This window comes from Ambystoma mexicanum, chromosome 1q (assembly GCF_040938575.1).
Source record: "Ambystoma mexicanum isolate Mex_15411 chromosome 1q, UKY_AmexF1_1, whole genome shotgun sequence".
Taxonomy (NCBI): domain Eukaryota; kingdom Metazoa; phylum Chordata; class Amphibia; order Caudata; family Ambystomatidae; genus Ambystoma; species Ambystoma mexicanum.
The window spans coordinates 804120365-804137806 of record NC_090922.1 but is presented as its reverse complement, the minus strand read 5'-3'; the positions used below and the strand labels follow the sequence as shown (position 1 = coordinate 804137806).

Here is a 17442-nt window from a genome sequence, read left to right as displayed (position 1 = left end):
ATTAAGTCATGCTCCCTCTCAGATGCCATCCCTCTTCGGGGCATGAAGGAGTTTGCCCCTACTCTCTCATCTGAGATTACGAGAGCCATTAACGACTCCCTCAAGACAGGCTCTATCCCTTGTGAACGCCAGGGTGATCCCTCTCCTAAAGAAAACCTACCCTGGATCCTGCTGTTCTGTCTTATTTTTGTCCTATTTCTCTTCTTCCTTTCCTGGCTAAACTCCTAGAATCACTGGTGTCTCTCCTGCTATCTACTTTTCTTGAATCTACTAATCTTTTAGATCCTGTTCAATGTGGGTTTCGTCCTGCTCGAGGCACGGCGAGCGTGCTGGTCGCCGTTTTGGATGATATGACCAGGCTGGTGGATACTGGGGGAGTGGCAGCCCGGAGTCTGCTGGATCTTTCACCGGCTTTTGATACAGTCGACCACTCCATCCTGCTTTCCTGTCTTGCCCAATTTGGCATATCAGGGCAGGTGCTAGCCTGGTTTCAATCGTTCCTTGCGGATCGGACACAAACCCTCTATGCCTCCCCTTCTGTCCCCCCCATTGTCACCTCAGTTGTGAAGTGCCTCAAGGCTCCTCCTTGTCGCCGATTCTGTTTAACGTTTACATCTGGGCCCTTGTGTGTCTCATCCGCTCCTTCGGCGTCAGGTGCTACTCCTACGCAGACAACACTCCGATACTGATTTGTTTAGACCTGGATCGGTCTGAAGTGTCGTGCCTGCGGGGGTGCCTGGCTGCCGTTGGAGATTGGATGAACCACAATTGGCTCAAGCTGAACAGCGATAAGACTGTGGTGATGGTGGTGGGTTATCCTCCCGATCCCACTCTGTGTCCTCCTTTTGGCCTCCTTCTTTGGGACCACTGCCGCCTCCGGTAAAAAAGGTTATAAACCTGGGCGTCGTGCTGTCTGCTTCATTGTCCATGGATCAACAAGTCTCTGCTGTATGTCAGGCTGGTCATTTCCAGTTGAAAATACTGAGGAAGGTACTGCCTCCTATTCCGGCTCCACTGCACCCCCCAGTGGTAGCAGCTTCAGTACTTTCACGTATAGATTACTGCAACTCCCTATATCTGCCCCAACCCAAGAACCTGATTAAACGAATACAAAGGCTCCAAAATTTGCCTGCCTGGGTAGCCACTGATACTCCGTATGGTGCTCATATTTCTCCAGTTTTGAGGTCACTTCATTGGCTCCCGGTGGCTCAGCGGGTGGAATTTAAGGCCCTGTGTATCATTCTCCAGGCCCTTCATGGCCAAGGAGCAGAATATCTCCAACCCAAATTCTCCCGCTACCACCCCGTCCGTAGTCTTCGCTCAGCCACGATGGAGAAGCTCATAGTGCCTAAATATTAGCGACCGGGTGGGTGGACAGGCGTTTTCCATCACTGCTGCTGTTTTGCTCAATTGTCTTCCTGTTTGTTATCAAAAAAAGTCCAACTATTTGTAGTTTAGAAAGAAGGTAAAAACATACCTGTTGTGATTCTTCTGTGCTTCTGTTCTCACTCTCCTCTAGCGCCATGATGCCTTTGGGTGACCGTGTGCTCTACAAGACTTGGTAACATAACAGGCTATCTGTGAAGGAAGGAAGGAAGGAAGCGAGCAAGGGAGGAGTCCAAAACTCCACAGCCCTTTGTCTTACGCCTTGCCTGAATGGGGACCAATCCCAGTGGGGGGCTGGCTGTCCTGATTCGACAATCAAACTTCCCCTTGTAAAATGCAGGGAGAAAATGCAGAAGTTTTGCTGTAGTTCCTGTTAAATACTGCAAACCTGGAAGCTGAAGACAAGTCGACCACTGGAACTGAAACCGTAGAGGATGATGAAGGAAAAGCGGTGCAGACAATTTCCAGTGACCGGAGAGCCTGCCGAAAACGATGACCTAGAGCCTGGTGAGACCCACTAGACTCAAGAACACCTGCATTTTAGGCCATCCCACGCGTTGCTGCGATCTTGCAGGGCTGCCATACCCCAATATCCTGGGACCGCGAGCCATTGTGCGGTGCACAGTCTCCCGAATCTCGCTGAAACCTCGTGGGCATCCTGGTGTATCTCCAGACACACAAATCGAGTCCGAAAAGGCCCCTCAACATAGTGCTGGTCCTTTGTAACAATGAGAATTCAACCGCAATTTTCTGTCTTCTGTGCTACTTGAAAAGGCGCCAAATCCACAGAACCGTATTTAGCCAAGAGGAAAACCTTGCCTAGAGCCTTCTCCATCGATCCCTGCTGCCAAGTCCCTTCCCAAGGTCCTGTTTTCAGTCACCACGACAAGGAATCCACTGACAGGGTTTTTGGCTGTAGATCCTGAAGTCGTCCTGCTGCAAAATCCTCTTCAATGCTGGGGTACTGTGTTGGCTTGGGTATGTACTTACCTCAAGTCTCTTGGTACTTCTGTGTAGCTGTAGGGTGTTTTCTGTGATTTGGAGGTCTCTTGTCCAGTGCACCCAGTCCCACTGCTAGGATCCTGCTGGGATGTCTTTTGCAAAACCCCTGAACCCTCTTCTAACACTAGAAGTAAAGTACTCACCTATTTGCCCAGTCTTCCTAAGGAACTCTGACTTTTGCGACTTAAGAACCTATTCTGACGGTGTCTGTTGGTCACTAGTCGCCTCCCTTCTGCCATTGAACACTCCTGCTTCAAGAATAAGGGAAATACTTTTTTAGGGTTTGGGCCTCTTGCCTAGAAAAGAGTAAGTGTTTAAAAGTGACTTACTTATAGAGTTGGTTGGTAGCTAACTCTGAGTTAACAGTTAAAGTACTTGCTTAACTTGGATATGTGATGCACCATTCTCAAAGGTAAAGTATGGTTAACATCTTTCTTTCCTTAGAAACCGTTTTGAGATTCTAATAGAATCTCAGCTATGATGGTATATTACTCACCTGTGATTTGGTTGTGCCTCTTCCCGAAAGTAATGTGTTGGTTTTACCAGATTATTCCCGTTAGGATAATTGTAGGAGTGTCCCCCAACTGGGTCTTGCTTCTCCTGACTTGCTGTTACCCTGTCCCAGAATAAGTCTGCATTAGGTTGTTGCCTACCTCGAATAATAAGTAATTCAGTAAAGTGTAACATTGGGTTTTGCTTACCCTGAGCTAGCTAAGGAAGTGCCTTGTCTCCATAGACATTGTTCAAATTGACTTTGGCTGTCCTGGTTCTCTGCATTCTCTTCTAACACCTTGACTTTGGTTCTAGCTGTCCCTCATTGGGGGTACATAAGTTTAACATGTATTGCTGGGAAAGATCTAACCTAGACTTCATTGGGAGATGGAGAAAAGTATATGGGTTTTACTTACCTTGGGTTAGCTGGGAGCCATCCAAATATAAGTTACAAGGTTTGCTGCTTATCTCAATCTGTGTTTTACTGATCTCAAAAGCACCTGTAATTGAATATTACATCCTTAGGTTTTACTCTCCTAGTATAAATGTGTCTTATCTCAAAAGTAGTTGTAGGTTTTTACTGTACCTGGGATAGGTGTTCCACTATTCACAAAACGTATACTATCCAGTTAATTGATTTTGGGATTTGTTAGCGAGTGTCACTGTACAACTGGTAGGGTCTACTACCCTTGAATTACTGAACGTAATCTCAAAGTAACCATTAGTTTTTACTCTCCAAGAATAGGTGTGACCTATACTGAATGTGTATGAAAAGGTTTGACTTCCCTAGAAGTACTGTTAGGTGTTCCAAATAAGGTTTATGCTTTGGTCTGTGCATAGTGTTGTGTTTTTTTTAATTGTGATTACATATAATGTGTAATAGTACTTATGGACCCATAGATTTATCTGGACATACTTGTATTTAAACCATTTATTTTTACAATACATAGTGTTGGTGGTATTACATGTTCATTTGTACAGATTCTACACCCTCTTTCCCTCCCAAGATGAGCCTGGCTGCTCTGTCTACGATACTATGAACTCATGTGGTACAGCATTGTACTAAGAGTGGAGTCTGCTACTGTCTCAGTTGAATGGTTTTACTAAGCCCTTAGTTGGACTTCAGAAACACTGTCCTAACATGTACTCCTTGTGGACCTCCTCTCCCCACCCGCCTCTCCTGAAACTTATCCTTGACCACTCTCCATTCTACCTTGATTGGTTTGGCTAAACTCTGAGGGTTTCCCCTGTTCACTATAACTAGGATGACCTCCTAAACTATGGCCACCAGGCCAGAGTTTAGAAATCAATCTTACAGTTGCCCATTTGGAACTCTAGTAGTGGTGGTCTTAGGATGGATATTGAAATGCTCCCTTATTGCTGCTTTGTTGGCCTATATAATTTTGGCATTTGTAATCCTGTTTAAAAAAATAAATGAAAAGGGTTGACTTTGATATTACAGACTTTGATAAGCGAGTAAACGACAACAAGACTGCAGCAGAAGAAGCTTTAAAGAAGATACCAGCCATCAACCAGACCATTGCAGATGCCAATAACAAGACAAGACAGGCCGAGATAGCCTTGGGAAATGCTGCGGCTGATGCCAGAGAGGCTAAGAAGAGAGCAGAGGATGCAGAGAAGATAGCAAACTCCGTCCAAAAGGTAAATGCCTGGATGAGCAATTCATCTTCTCTGGTCTGCTTAGCTTGCAGCAGAGTGAGGAACAATTTTCTGATACCAGCCTGATTTAATGTACTTATGCATTCTACCTCCCTCCCAGCCACCCTAATATTGTATTCCTCCTGAAATATGTTGTATTGGAGCACCTTTACATGGCACCTCTGTCTCTTAGATACATATAGAAGATTGGTTGCATGCGCAAGCCATGTTTAGACCATCCTTAACAGGCCCACCAACTTCCAAAGCTTTATTTATTTTAAATTATTTAAATTTTTTTCCCCCTTGGGATGGGGTTGGTATTGGGGAGATTGTTTTGTGTGCAAATCTTTCCCTCTGTCCTGAGCCTGCCAGCACTACTGCTAGACTCTATGGGATATTTTTATAACTCCAGAGGATATTTTTGACTCCAGTGGTGAGTGAGCTTTTTGTCTCAACAACCTCCAGTATATATTTTGTTTTTGGGTTCACTGGATGTTAGCAAATATTCCTCTTTCTCCAGCATGGGGTCTGGCATGGATTCACATGCTCATGAGTATTCCCAGTCAGGCTGGGAATCCTCGGTAAAAGAAAAAAGTTTTGTTTCTGAACTGTCCTTTTCCTATAAACAAATCACTGAGCTCTGGGTCATACTGCCCCCAGCCAATGACTGCCCTCTACCTACGCCCCTCCCAAGGCAGCCATCTTCAAATTTTTACTGCACGTTCAAGTGTTGGGAATCCTCGTGCTTCGCTTTCCAAGCTTTTGCTGCATTTTTTGCTTTTTGTAGAGTTAAACTGTATTTGGAAGGGATTGGTTCCTTGTTTCTGAACTGTCCTTTTCCTATAAACAAATCACTGAGCTCTGGGTCATACTGCCCCCAGCCAATGACTGCCCTCTACCTACGCCCCTCCCAAGGCAGCCATCTTCAAATTTTTACTGCACGTTCAAGTGTTGGGAATCCTCGTGCTTCGCTTTCCAAGCTTTTGCTGCATTTTTCGCTTTTTGTAGAGTTAAACTGTATTTGGAAGGGATTGGTTCCTCCAACGTATTCTACATCTGACAGGTAATCACCACAGCTGTGCTGCTTCGGAAAATTTCCTACGTCGATACTCTGTGCTCGAGGGCCTCCGTCGAGCCGACGTAACTGGATGTTATAGGTAGGTCGCACGACGCCCGTAGCCTCGGTTCTGTTTTTTCCGCGAACGTGTTCGCTTCGGAGATCTCGGCGCGCCTCGGTTCTTCCAATTCTATTAGTTTTTCCAACTTGGTTTGTGAAGTTATGTCTTTTTCTTTTACCCCGTGGTCGGGATTCAAGAAGTGTCGGGACTGCGGTTCCAAGATGTCACTTACGGACCCGCGCAACGTCTGCCTCTGGTGCCTCGGCGAGGACCATGCCACTGATGACTGTGACGAATGCCAGTCTTTGACGTCGAAGGCCTTGCAGGAGCGAAAGAAGCAGCTGTCAGTGTGTAGGGTTTCCAAGCCCCGAAAGTCTAAATCCGCTGGGCTTTCGACCGACGATTCAAGGGGCGACTCTCCGCATCGTCGGTGTAAGGCCAGGGGGTCTCGGTCCGGAATGGTTCCAGCCATTCCTCTGCCTCTTCGAGGCACTCGCGGAAGCGCCACCACCGGTCCCCTTCCTCGTCTGAGGACTCTGCCAGACGGCGGGTAGCTTGTCCTACCGAGCATTCCTCTCTTGCGGAATGGGACACATTTCGTAAGGAAATTATGGCGATTTTCGAGTCTCAGGGCTCCGTTCCGTCCACGCCTTCGAGAGAAGCCGGCGAGGAACGCACAAGGGCCACCGTTCGCATGCCTTCGGGCTCGGGTGGTCGGCGCGATCACCGGGAACCTTCGAGGTCGCGGTCGGACAAGGTGGATCGCCCTAGCCATGCCCACTCGAGGTCCCGGTCCTAGACGCCCTTGAGACCAGTAGAGCATGTGAGGTCTTCTAAGAAGACGTTGACGCCATCAGCGCTATGTCAGTCGAGGGACTCTCTTGAGGCTCCGCCTCTGAGGAAGTAATCGGCGCCAAGGCCGTCGAAGGACACGTTCGGGGCACCGCCCTCGAGGCCTGTGTCGAAGCCACCGGCGCCACTCTCGATGCCGATTTTGTCGACTCCTTTTATGGAGGCTTTACCGGAGGTACCCCGTACATCGGTGGATATACTGAGGAAGGCCCTGTAGAAGTCAGTAAGGCCTGTATTTGAGCCTTTTTCTGTGCCCTCATCCACGGATTTATTCCAGCCTCTGGATTACATCTCTGAGGTGGCTGAAGGGTCTGAGGAAGGTTTGGTTCCTGATGACCTGTTATCTGGTCATAGCCAGTTGGAAGACCTGCGTCAGTCTTTGCACGACGCCAGTGGTCTTGATACCTCCCCTGAGGTTGAGCTTGGCAGGCATGAGCCTGGTACGCATGCTGAATCTTCATACAGACGACTCATGTCGAGGGTGAGTGAGTACTTGGGGTGGTCTGCGCCACCAGTGGATTTTCTGCAGGATGACCTGACGGATATCCTTGACCAAGGTCTGCCCACTGACCTGGTGCTGCCATTTCATATGGCTTTACAGAGAAGGGTGGCAGCGGCTTGGACTGCTCCGGAGAGTCTCCCGGCAGTGAGCAAGTCGTTGCCGAAAAAAATACCGTCCAGCCAGTAGCGACCCCTGCTACTTGACTACGCACCCCACTCCGGAGAGTTTGGTGGTGCAGGCGGCTACGGCCCCAGCAAAGCAGGCGGCGTACCCTACCATCCCTCCTGATAGGGACAACAAACGTTTTGATGGCTGGGCGAAGAAAGTGTTTTCTTCAGGGGGTATGGCTTTACAGACCGCCAACTCCATGTGTGCCTTAGCACGTTTCACTCACACTCTGTGGAATTGTGTGTCTTTGGCAGCTGAAAATATTCCCAAAGGGTAGGAACTGGATGGTTTTCTTGCCCTCGTTCAGGATGGCAAGGATGCCATGTGTGAATCCGTTCAGTCGGGTCTGGACATGGCAGACTGTCAGCTGGTCCATGGCAGCGAGCACCGTGATGCGCAGATTTGCGTGGTTGCAGAAGCCGGGGTTTGCTCCTGACGTACAAGCCTGACTTCTCAACATGCCCTTTGATGGTGAACATCTGTTAGGCAGCAAGGCTGACAAGAGCCTTGAGGTTGCAGACCTCCAAAGCTGCAGCGAAGTCGTTCCTTTCGATACTATTCTTCCTTTGGTAGATCGAGGGGAGCTGCAAGTCAAAAGGGCCACCGTAGGAGTACCAGAGGTGGAAAACGGAGTACTCGAGGTGTCAAAGTCCGCTCGGGCAGTTGCCTCTTTGCCCTCAGGTACTGCCGCAGCCGCTTCAGCTCAATCATGAGGCCATGTGCCATGGTTCGCCGGTTGGGGGAAGGCTGACGCAGCATCTTGTAGAATGGCATGCCATCACTTCAGATGTGTGGGTTCTGGAGATCATAGCCCGCGGCTACTGTCTTCCTTTCCAGCAGAGGCCTCACGACAATCCACCAGGGAGTCTCTTTGAAGAGTCTGGATCCGCTCCTTGCGCAGGAAATTCAATCCCTGCTGGAGAAAGGCGCCATAGAACTGGTGCCTGTAGCGGAGAGGGACAAGGGATGGTATTCCCATATTTTTTGATCCTGAAAAAAGACTGGGGGATTGAGACCCATCATGGACTTGCGTGGTTCGAACAATCTCCTCACGAAGGACAAGTTCAAGATGGTTACTCTCTCTCGTCCTCCAGACCCTTCAACTTCAGGACTGGTTGGTGTCTCTAGACCTCAAGGACACTTACTTTCATGTGCCGATTCATCCCAAGCACAGAAGTACTTGAGGTTCGCAGTTGGCGACTTGCTCTCCTGAGCAAGTCCTGGATCATCTGTCGGTCACCTGCCATTCCCTCCACAAGCTGGGCTTCTCACTCAACTTGAAGTCCCATTTGACACCTACCCAGCGGCTCAAGTACATCGGAGCAGTGCTCGACACATCCCTGGGGCAGTGTTCGCCTCCCCAGGTGAGGGCTCATCGCATTCTGCAGATGGTGCACAGGTTTTGACATGCCCAGACCCTCCCGGCGTTCGAGTTCTTGAGGTTGCTCGGCCTCATGGCATCCTGCATTCTTCTGGTGCCAGAGGCCAGGTTGCGGACGAGATCGCTGCAATGGGCTCTCAAGCTGCAGTGGTCACAGTCCTCCGGCAGGATGTTGGACCCCATTCAGGTGCCGCCCTCGGTCGCCCAGGATCTTCTGTGGTGGGCCGTCGAAGGCAATCTGATGGGGGGGGGGGGGCTCCATTTTGGCTACCTAGGCCGGAGGTGACTATCGTGACGGGCGCATCCCTCACGGGAGGGGGAGCTCATGCCAACGAGTTGACAGTCAGCAGTCGTTGGTCTCTGTCGGAGTCCAGACTCCATATCAATCTGTTGGAGCTGAGGGCAGTCAGGCTAGCCCTGAAGGCTTTTCTGCCGTCTGTGCGAGGGAAGAATGTCCTGATTCTGACGGACAGTACAGTGGCCATGCATTACCTCAACAAAAAAGGGGGGGGGGGGACAGGGTCTCTCCCTCTGTGCAGAGTCGATGCAGCTCTGGTTCTGGGCCATCCAGCAGGCAATTGCGATCTCGGCAGTTCATCTGGCCGGAGACGAAAATGTGGCGGCGGATGCTCTGAGCAGGCAGAGCACGGTCTCTCACGAGTTGGAGCTCGCTCAGGAGATTCTCCTGGCGATCTTCGCCCTTAGGGGGACCCCACAAGTGGATCTCTTCGCCACAAGTGTCAACCGGAAGTGCGAAAGATTCTGCTCGTGGGAATTTCCTCGAGGAAGAGCCTTGGGGGACGCGTTCGTAGTGGAGTGGTCCTTCCCACTGCTGTTCGCGTTTCCTCCAGTCCCCGTCATTCCGCAAGTGCTGCGGAAGTTTGGTTCCCGAATGATCCTCATTGCTCCGGCATGGGCCAGGAGAACGTGGTACCTGGACCTTCTCGACATGTCCATCTGCCCTCCACACCGTCTTCCCTACCAAGACTATCTTCCATGGGAGAGGGTCGGTCAGGTTCTCCATCCAGAGGTCACGTCCCTCAACCTTCATGCTTGGCTTCTGAAAGGTTGAGGTATAAGGATTGGGACCTCCCTGAAGACGTGATGGAAGTGTTGCTTTCGGCCAGAAGGCCCGCAACAAAGTCCCTGTACCGTTGCCTTTGGAGAACGTTCTGCGACTGGTGCAAGGTTAAGAATGTGGATCCTTTTTCATGTGCCATTCCTGTGGTTCTGTCTTTTTTGCTTTCATTAGCCCACAAGGGCCTGCAAGTGGGTACCATTAAAGGTTACCTGGCGGCGCTGTCCATATTTAAGCGCTTGTCGGAAGAGTGCTCTTATTTTAAGATTCCTTTGATTTCCCAGTTTCTCAAAGGGCTCACTAATGTGTTCCCACCGTCGCCTTTCCAGGTGCCCGGTTGGGATTTGAACCTGGTTCTAAAATTCCTCATAGGAGCTCCGTTTGAGCCTTTACATTCTTGCCCTTTGACACTGTTGACCTTTAAAACTGTATTTTTAGTTGCGGTTACTCACTCGCAGAGTTGCAGGCACTATCCACTAAGCCACCTTTCACGGTGTTCCATGTTCCACAGAGTTGTCCTTGGGGTACGTCCTTCTTTTCTTCCAAAGGTTGTGTCGGAAGAAGGTCACTCTTCCGGTGTTCTATCCTCCTCCGCAGCCTGGTAAGGAAGAGGAGAGGCTCCATAGGTTGGATCCTAGGAGAGTGTTAAGCTTCTACATCTCACGCATGTCCCGGGTCAGTGGACGATCAGCTCTTTGTAGGATACGCTGGAAGGCGTTTGGGTCAAGCTGTTACTAAGCAGACCTTGTCCAGATGGATTATCGTGACCATCTCGGAATGCTACCGTCTGGCTGGTAAGGACCCTCCGGTAGGCTTGAGGGCACATTCTACTAGGGGTGTGGCTGCCTCCACTGCTCTGCAGAGGGGTGTTCCCATTCGTAACATTTGTGAAGCAGCCACATGGGCCTCTGTCAATACTTTTGTCAAACACTACTCCCTGGATACTGTCCATGGGCAAGATGTGGCCTTTGCTAAGGCAGTCCTCTATTTTGCAATTTGATTGGGCATTCTAAAATTCTAAATTCTTTTTCCACCTCCATACGTTGGTACTGCTTTGGGAGTCTGTCATAGATGTGGAATACGTCGCAGGAACCAATCCCTTCGAAGAACAAGTTACTTTCTTACCTGGTAACGTTCTTTCGATGGGATATTCCGTATTCCACATCGCTCCCTCCCTACCTGCCCCTCTACAGAATTTCTTATGCGATTGCGACTTTCGTTTCCGCAAGGCATTCTGTAGTCCTTCTGGCAGAAGATTGGTGCCACACGTTCTGGGAAAAAACTACAACTGAGGCTACGGGTGTCGTGCGTCCTACTTAAACATCCGGTGACGTCGGCTCGACGGAGGCCCTCAAGGACAGCGTATTGACCCAGACGCTGAAAATTTTCCAAAGCAACACATCTGTGGTGATTACCTGCCATAGATGTGCAATACGTCGGCCAATCGAGCCAGTGTGCTCCATCAATCATCCTTCCTATTGGGAAGAATTCTCATAAATGTGCAATTCCTCCCACCTTGGAGCCCTCCCGCTGTTTTGCTAAACTTTGGGACTTTGAACTTTTAATTCTGTTTGTTTCCTGTTTGTATTTTCTTTGGTTATGGAGTTCTAGACAACTCCAATGGCATCATCTTTTCATGTGTCACACAGCACCCTCAGTGCAGTGGCACAGGGAAAACGTTTCAGGCTTTCCCAAGGTTTAAATACCTTCTCTGGGATCAACTACTGTTTCCCAGAGTAAGTAAAGTGAAATTGACTTCACCAGTCTTTTTAAATTCCTAGACCCAGCACACTCTATCCTACAATAGAGTGGTGGAGGGGTTACTTAGTATCCCCTGTGTCTAGATACTCATGGATCAGTCAAATGCTACCCTTTCCTCTCGAAATGGCTGGTGGCAGTGGTTTTACAACAAACTACCATGATTTTTCCCGACCGCGGGGTGTCTGGGGAGGGCAGGAAGTGAGGGAGGTGCCCGAAACCCCCTGTGCTTAGTCTCCTAGGAGGCCCAAATGCACTCTGGCGTGATTGGCTGGCTGACTGTCCGGCAAGGACAGCCACCCTGCTGGATGAGTGGCAGCTAGGCTGGAATGAATGGGAGAGAACTGAATAAAAGGCGAGTCTCTTGGCTTGAAAGGCAGTCTCGACCACTGGAACGAAAGAACCGAAGACTAACTTAAAGAGGACAGCTTCTGCAACTCCTGGACCGTTGGTTTGCCCGATGAAGCCCTGCTGCAGGTCCGAATCGCTAAATTCACCTCGACAGAGAAGCCCTGCAAGGACGACTTCTCCCGTTTGAGTTGGTGGGACCAATCAACTCGACACTAAGCCACCTGGATACTATTTTCATCAAGTATTCTTCTTGGAGGCTTCCAGAAGATTTTTCAGGCCTACACTGCCTGGATCATGTCGGATGAGAAGGACGGTGCTTCCCTCTTCAAGCTTTGCTTCGACTGCGGTTTGCGGAATGTGTACATGGATGACCAGCATTTCCAATGCCTGCATTGCCTGCACCCTATGCACAAGGAGGAAGATTGTGCGTTTTTTGCTGTGGCTTCCCAAAACACACGTTGAGGGATTGGCACCAACCGCTGGAGTCATGCTTGCAGTCCAAGTCTTCTGCCCTGGATGGCATCCGGGAGCATGCCACCGGATCCGGAAAACCTTAGCGGGCTTCTAAGTCCTTTGAGGGTGCCCAACACAAGGACAAGCACCGCAAGTCCACTTCCGTCGGGGTCGCCGCTGCTGCGGGTCCCGCGACGGTCAGGGCACCATCGACATCAATCTCCAGCCACCACTCTGGATAGTCTTCCTAGAGGAAGTCAGCTACCCCGGGGAAGCTGAGCGAGAATCCGGAGAAGACCCCAAAGGAGAAGGCCAAGCAGGACAAGGGGTTTGACACGACCAGGAAGGAAAAGGTACCCAGCCTTTCCGTGAAAGCCCAAGTGCACCAGGCAAAATCGTCTCCCTCCCTCGAGATGGTGGCGTCGCTTTCAAAGGCCGTAGGGGTGGACCCACAGAGTGCACTGGCAACAGCCAGAGTGTCTCTTGCAGCATACCTGTTGAAAAGAACCCGGAGAAGAGAATGCCGGACCTCAACCTGAGACCGAACCCGCTGGAACTGAAGAAAGGGGGGGGGGGGGGGCGTTGAAGGCCTTCAAGGAACTGACATTTATTTGGCTGATGAGGATGAGATAATTTCCGTCCACAAGGGAAACGCTGGGGACTCACCCCACAACGGGGTTGACGACGACGGGGTTACAGTCTATGGAGGTGACAATGAGGGGCCTCAGGACGCTGGCCCTGTACCTAGCGCTCCTCCCCAGATACCGCCTAGCGACCGTTTACTGGACATTCTCTTGACCCTTTACACACTGGTGTCTGAGATACAGAGGAGGATCCTGACTAACCCGCCGCCCGCGGCTCCAGTTCTGGCCACCCCGTTGACACCAGGCGGAACCGCCGGCCAAGAAGAGGAGGTGACACCCTATGCTCCATGCCACCCTTCTCCCCCGAGGGAGATGGACACAGCGACGATGGGCACAGACGACGGAATGGGGGACCTCCCATCGCTTCGGCCAAGAGCCTCTCAGCCAGACGAGGTGGGGGTCTTTCCATGCAACGATCACCTGTGCATCAGAGCTTTTTCAGCTCATGCCGGAAGAAAAGGAGGGCTTCTTGTACCAACACCGGGAGGTGAAGAGGAAGACCATCCTTTCGATCCCGCTCCTGGACGATGTTTGGGACGCGCTGGCTTTGAAGAAGAACCCCTCTACAGCCCCAACAAAGAGGAACCGGTTGGAAAAGTACAGGGTGCCGGACTCTGCACCCAAGTGCTTGCGGTCTCAACGGTCGCCAGACTCTGTGGTCTGAGCTGCTGCCATGAAGAAATTGTCGGGATCGGCGTCCTCTTCCAACTCCACCCCTCCGGACAACGAGGGAAAAAAGTTGGATACGATGGGTAGAAAGGTTATCTACTGAGCGGCTATGACGGTCAAGGCAGCCAACGCCCTCGCGATCGTGGCCAGATACGACCAGGGCTGACTCCTCTACTGGACTTCCTCCGCGATGAGCCGGTCGAGGCTTTGGAGATCCTTCAAGAAGGCGAGGTGTGGTCAGACCACGCCATCATAGTGGCCCTGGACATCGCGGACATGGGTTTCTGCCAGATGGGCAATGGAGTCTGTCTTTGCCGTCGTGGCTGGCTCAAGGCCACCAACTTTAGACCGGAGGTCCAGACAAGGGTTTTGGACATGCACTTTGACGGTGACAACCTGTTCGGGAAGGCTGTGGGTGAATCTCTCCAGGCCATCAAGACGGAGACGGCATGTGCCCTATGCACTCTACAGCAACGACAACCGTCCTTTCGTTCCTCAGGAGCGAAGTCTATCCGCTCCTCGAAAGACTTATGCAGGGGCCAGCCCTCCCATTCCTCGATCCAGGAGGCCAACCGGGGTCGCTCCAATGCCTTTTCAGGCGAATGCCATCGTAGTCGGGGACAAGGCATCCCCTCGACTTCCAAGCAGATTTGAACCGACCAGGATGTTGGGGGCGGGGGTCCCCCGTCCCGTGCACCCTTTGGGAGGCCGGCTGGTGAACTTCGTTGGCCTGTGGGAGACCATCTCCACCGACAGATAGATGGGTGCTGGACTCTCTTGCCCACAGACGCACCTTTGAGTTTCATCGAAGGAGGCCGTGAATACCACCGGTAGGCCGACAGGAAAACCCTGTCCGTCAGCTGCTGCTGGAAGTTCGGGCCATGTTAAAAAAATAAAAAGGGGGGGGCCCGATAGAGCTGGTTCCAAAGCGACTCTGGGGCTCCGGAGTATACTCAAGGTACTTCCTCGTACGAGAGACTGGGGGCTGGAGGCCCATTCTCAATCTGCGACTAAACAAGTACATAAAGTCCCAGAAGTTCCATATGGTCACTCTTCAACACGTGTTCGGACAGCTGGAAAAGGGAGACTGTCATTGGACCTGGAGGATGCATACTTCCACATCCCCATTTAAAAGGGACACCGCAAGTTTCTGCACTTCGTCGTTCAAGGGCAGCATTACCAATTCAAGGCCCTTCCCTTCGGACTGAAGTCGACACCCAGTCTTCACCAAGTGCCTGGTGCCGGCCCATCTGCGACTGCAGGGGATCCACGTCTGCCCTTACTTGGACGACTGGCTCATCTGGGCCAAATTAAGAGAAGTTGCTGTCAACCACACGGCAAGGACTGTTCGCCTTCTGACGGATCTCGGGTTCTCGGTGAACTATGCAAAGTCCTGCTTGACTCCATTGCAGGACGCTCTGTTTCTGGGATCCCGACTCGACACTGTGTCGTGCCTGGCGTCACCATCGGAGGAGAGGATAGCGGCCATCCTGGGCAAGGTGCAGCGGCTGCTAGCACTGAATATCGCCACGGTGAGGACCATCAAGTTTTTGCTAGTCAGGATGTCGTCATGCATCTACCTCATCTGACTCTGCAAGTTGCAGATGCTCCCACTGCAGGAGTTTCTCGACGCCCGTTGGATCGAAGTGTCAGGAGAGTTTCCGTCGAGTGATAAGGTCGTGGGCGTGTGCGCTCATCTTTCTGGAGGCACGTATTTCCAGACCCCACCCCACCAGGAGACGGTCACGACGGACACCTCCCTTGAAGGAAGGGCAGCTCACACCGAGAGTCTTCACGCCAGAGGACTGTGGTGTTAGGCAAAGTTTGTATGTAGTACCCTCTGGGACCACTACACACAGCTAGGACTACAGGTGTAAGCAAAACCAACCTTTGGTATAAGTCTGTGCCACACAGTGTTTGGTAGTGAGTTGAGCAGCCAGGTTTATCTCAAGAGGGAATGTGAGCTTGTAAGGGGGTTGCACAAAGGTCTACAATGACAAGTATTCAGATGGACACTATACTCAAGGTTTCTTGGTAAAACACTTCTTAATTTATTACACAATCATTTATAAAGCATTCACTAAATAGGGCAACCAATATCACAAATTATACTGTATACTAAGCAGTTGAGCTCCCTTGAAGTAGGAGCCAAATAGCATTGAAGTAGGAGCAAAAAGGCATAAGTTGATAAGAACGAATATTAGTTTACAACAGTCTAAATAATTTGAGTTCACCAGAAGAGTTGATTCAATGCAATAGTTAGGCCAAAGTCAATGGGCTAGTGTTTTGTATAAGTAAAAACGGTTCCGTTATTTAAAACGGAAGTCTTTGCCACGGTTCTTAAAAGTAGTTCACGGAAGAAAGGTCCGTATGTTGGGTCACAAGCTGACTAGGCCTGCAAGTTGCCAAAGTTCCACGAACTTTTGCGTTGAGAGGTAAATTCTCTCGTTTGGGTTTTCACAGTACCTTAAATTGAAGAAAAAGGTTGGTTTTGCTTACACCTGTAGTCTTAGTTGTGTGTAGTGGTCTCAATGGGTACTGCATACAAACTCTGCTTAACACAGGGGATCTCCAACAGATGGGGACACCCTCAGGTGGACCCTTTTGCTAGCTGGTCCAACAGGAGATGCCCTCAGTTCGCGTCCTGGCAGGGCTGGGGCTGTCTGACGACGCATTTCAGATGCAGTGGAACAACATGTATGCATATGCCTTCCCTCCCCCTCCCCCTGTACACAGGGTAATTTGCAAGATAAGGGGGTCCAGGCACCTACGCAACATTCGGATAGCTCCTTTATGGCCGGCGAGGCCATGGTTCTCCGAACTGCTCAGCCTGTCAGGTCAGCCCCGCCCCCAATGCACCTTCCGCTGACCCCAGTTTACCTACACTCTCAGCAGGGAGGCAGGGTCATCCACCCCGCCCCCAGAGGTTGGCCCTCGCAGCATGGTTCCTGTGCGGGTCCCATTAAAGCATCTGGGTCTGTCGCAGGCTAACAGACCTCATATAGGGTGCTAGGAGCGAGGCTGCTAGGAGCCAGTACAAGAGCAAGTGGACTAGGTTTTGTCACTCGCCGGAATCAAAGGAAATTGATCCGCTGACTTGCACGTTGGACGACGTGCTATCCTTCTCAGCACACCTCGCACACTCCGGGGTGCAGGTAGACACACGGCGCACCTATCTGGCGGCCATAGGAGCCTATGGGAACACGAGGAGGTCGTCTTTTTATCCTCCAACCCAATAGTTAAAAGGCATTTGGCAGGCCTCACGAGGCTCTACCCACCCATCAAGAAGACACACCTGATCTGGGACCTCAATGTAGTCTTGGGCGCCTTGGCGCATAAACCATTTGAGCCAATGGCGTCTGCGGACATCAGGCTAGTCACCATTAAGACAGCCCTCTTGGTGGGTCTTGAGTCTGCATGCAGGGTCAGTGAAATCCAGGCACTGGTGGCTTCAGAGCCCTATACTAGTTTTCATAAGGACAAGGTGGTGCTTAGAAAGCACCCTGCATTCTTACCCAAAGTAGTCTCCTTGTTTCACCTGAATGAGGAAATAGTGCTACCTACTGTTTTCGCGGACCCGAAAGACTAGGCCCAGAGGGTACTGCACTTTCTCGATGTCAGGCGTGCACTAAAATTCTACCTGGACAGAACCAAGAGCTTCCACAAATCAAAGGCTCTCTTTTTCACCTTTGGTGGGGTCAAGGCCAGGATATCAAGCTTCCAAGGCCTCCATAGCAAGATGGATGGTTGCAGCAATCAAGGAAACTTACGAGGGGCAGCACAAACCACTCCGGGCAAATATGCATGCCCATTCTCAGAGCCAATGCTACGGTTGTGGCTTTCCAGAGGCACGTTCCGTGGCAGGTCATCAGCAGTGTGGCTACATGGGCTACAACTTCGGCCTTCTCCAAACACTACTGCTTGGATGC

At 50.9% G+C, this 17442-nt stretch overlaps 1 protein-coding gene across 1 annotated transcript in view; it reads left to right on the top strand.

The window, feature by feature from the left end:
- Nucleotides 1–17442, top strand: part of LAMC1 (laminin subunit gamma 1) — a 922342-nt gene that overhangs the window by 863502 nt on the left and 41398 nt on the right. Inside the window, exon 25 of the mRNA XM_069641408.1 lies at nt 4343–4542. Within this exon, the coding sequence (XP_069497509.1) occupies nt 4343–4542 (200 nt within the window). The remainder of the gene's footprint in view (nt 1–4342; nt 4543–17442) is intronic.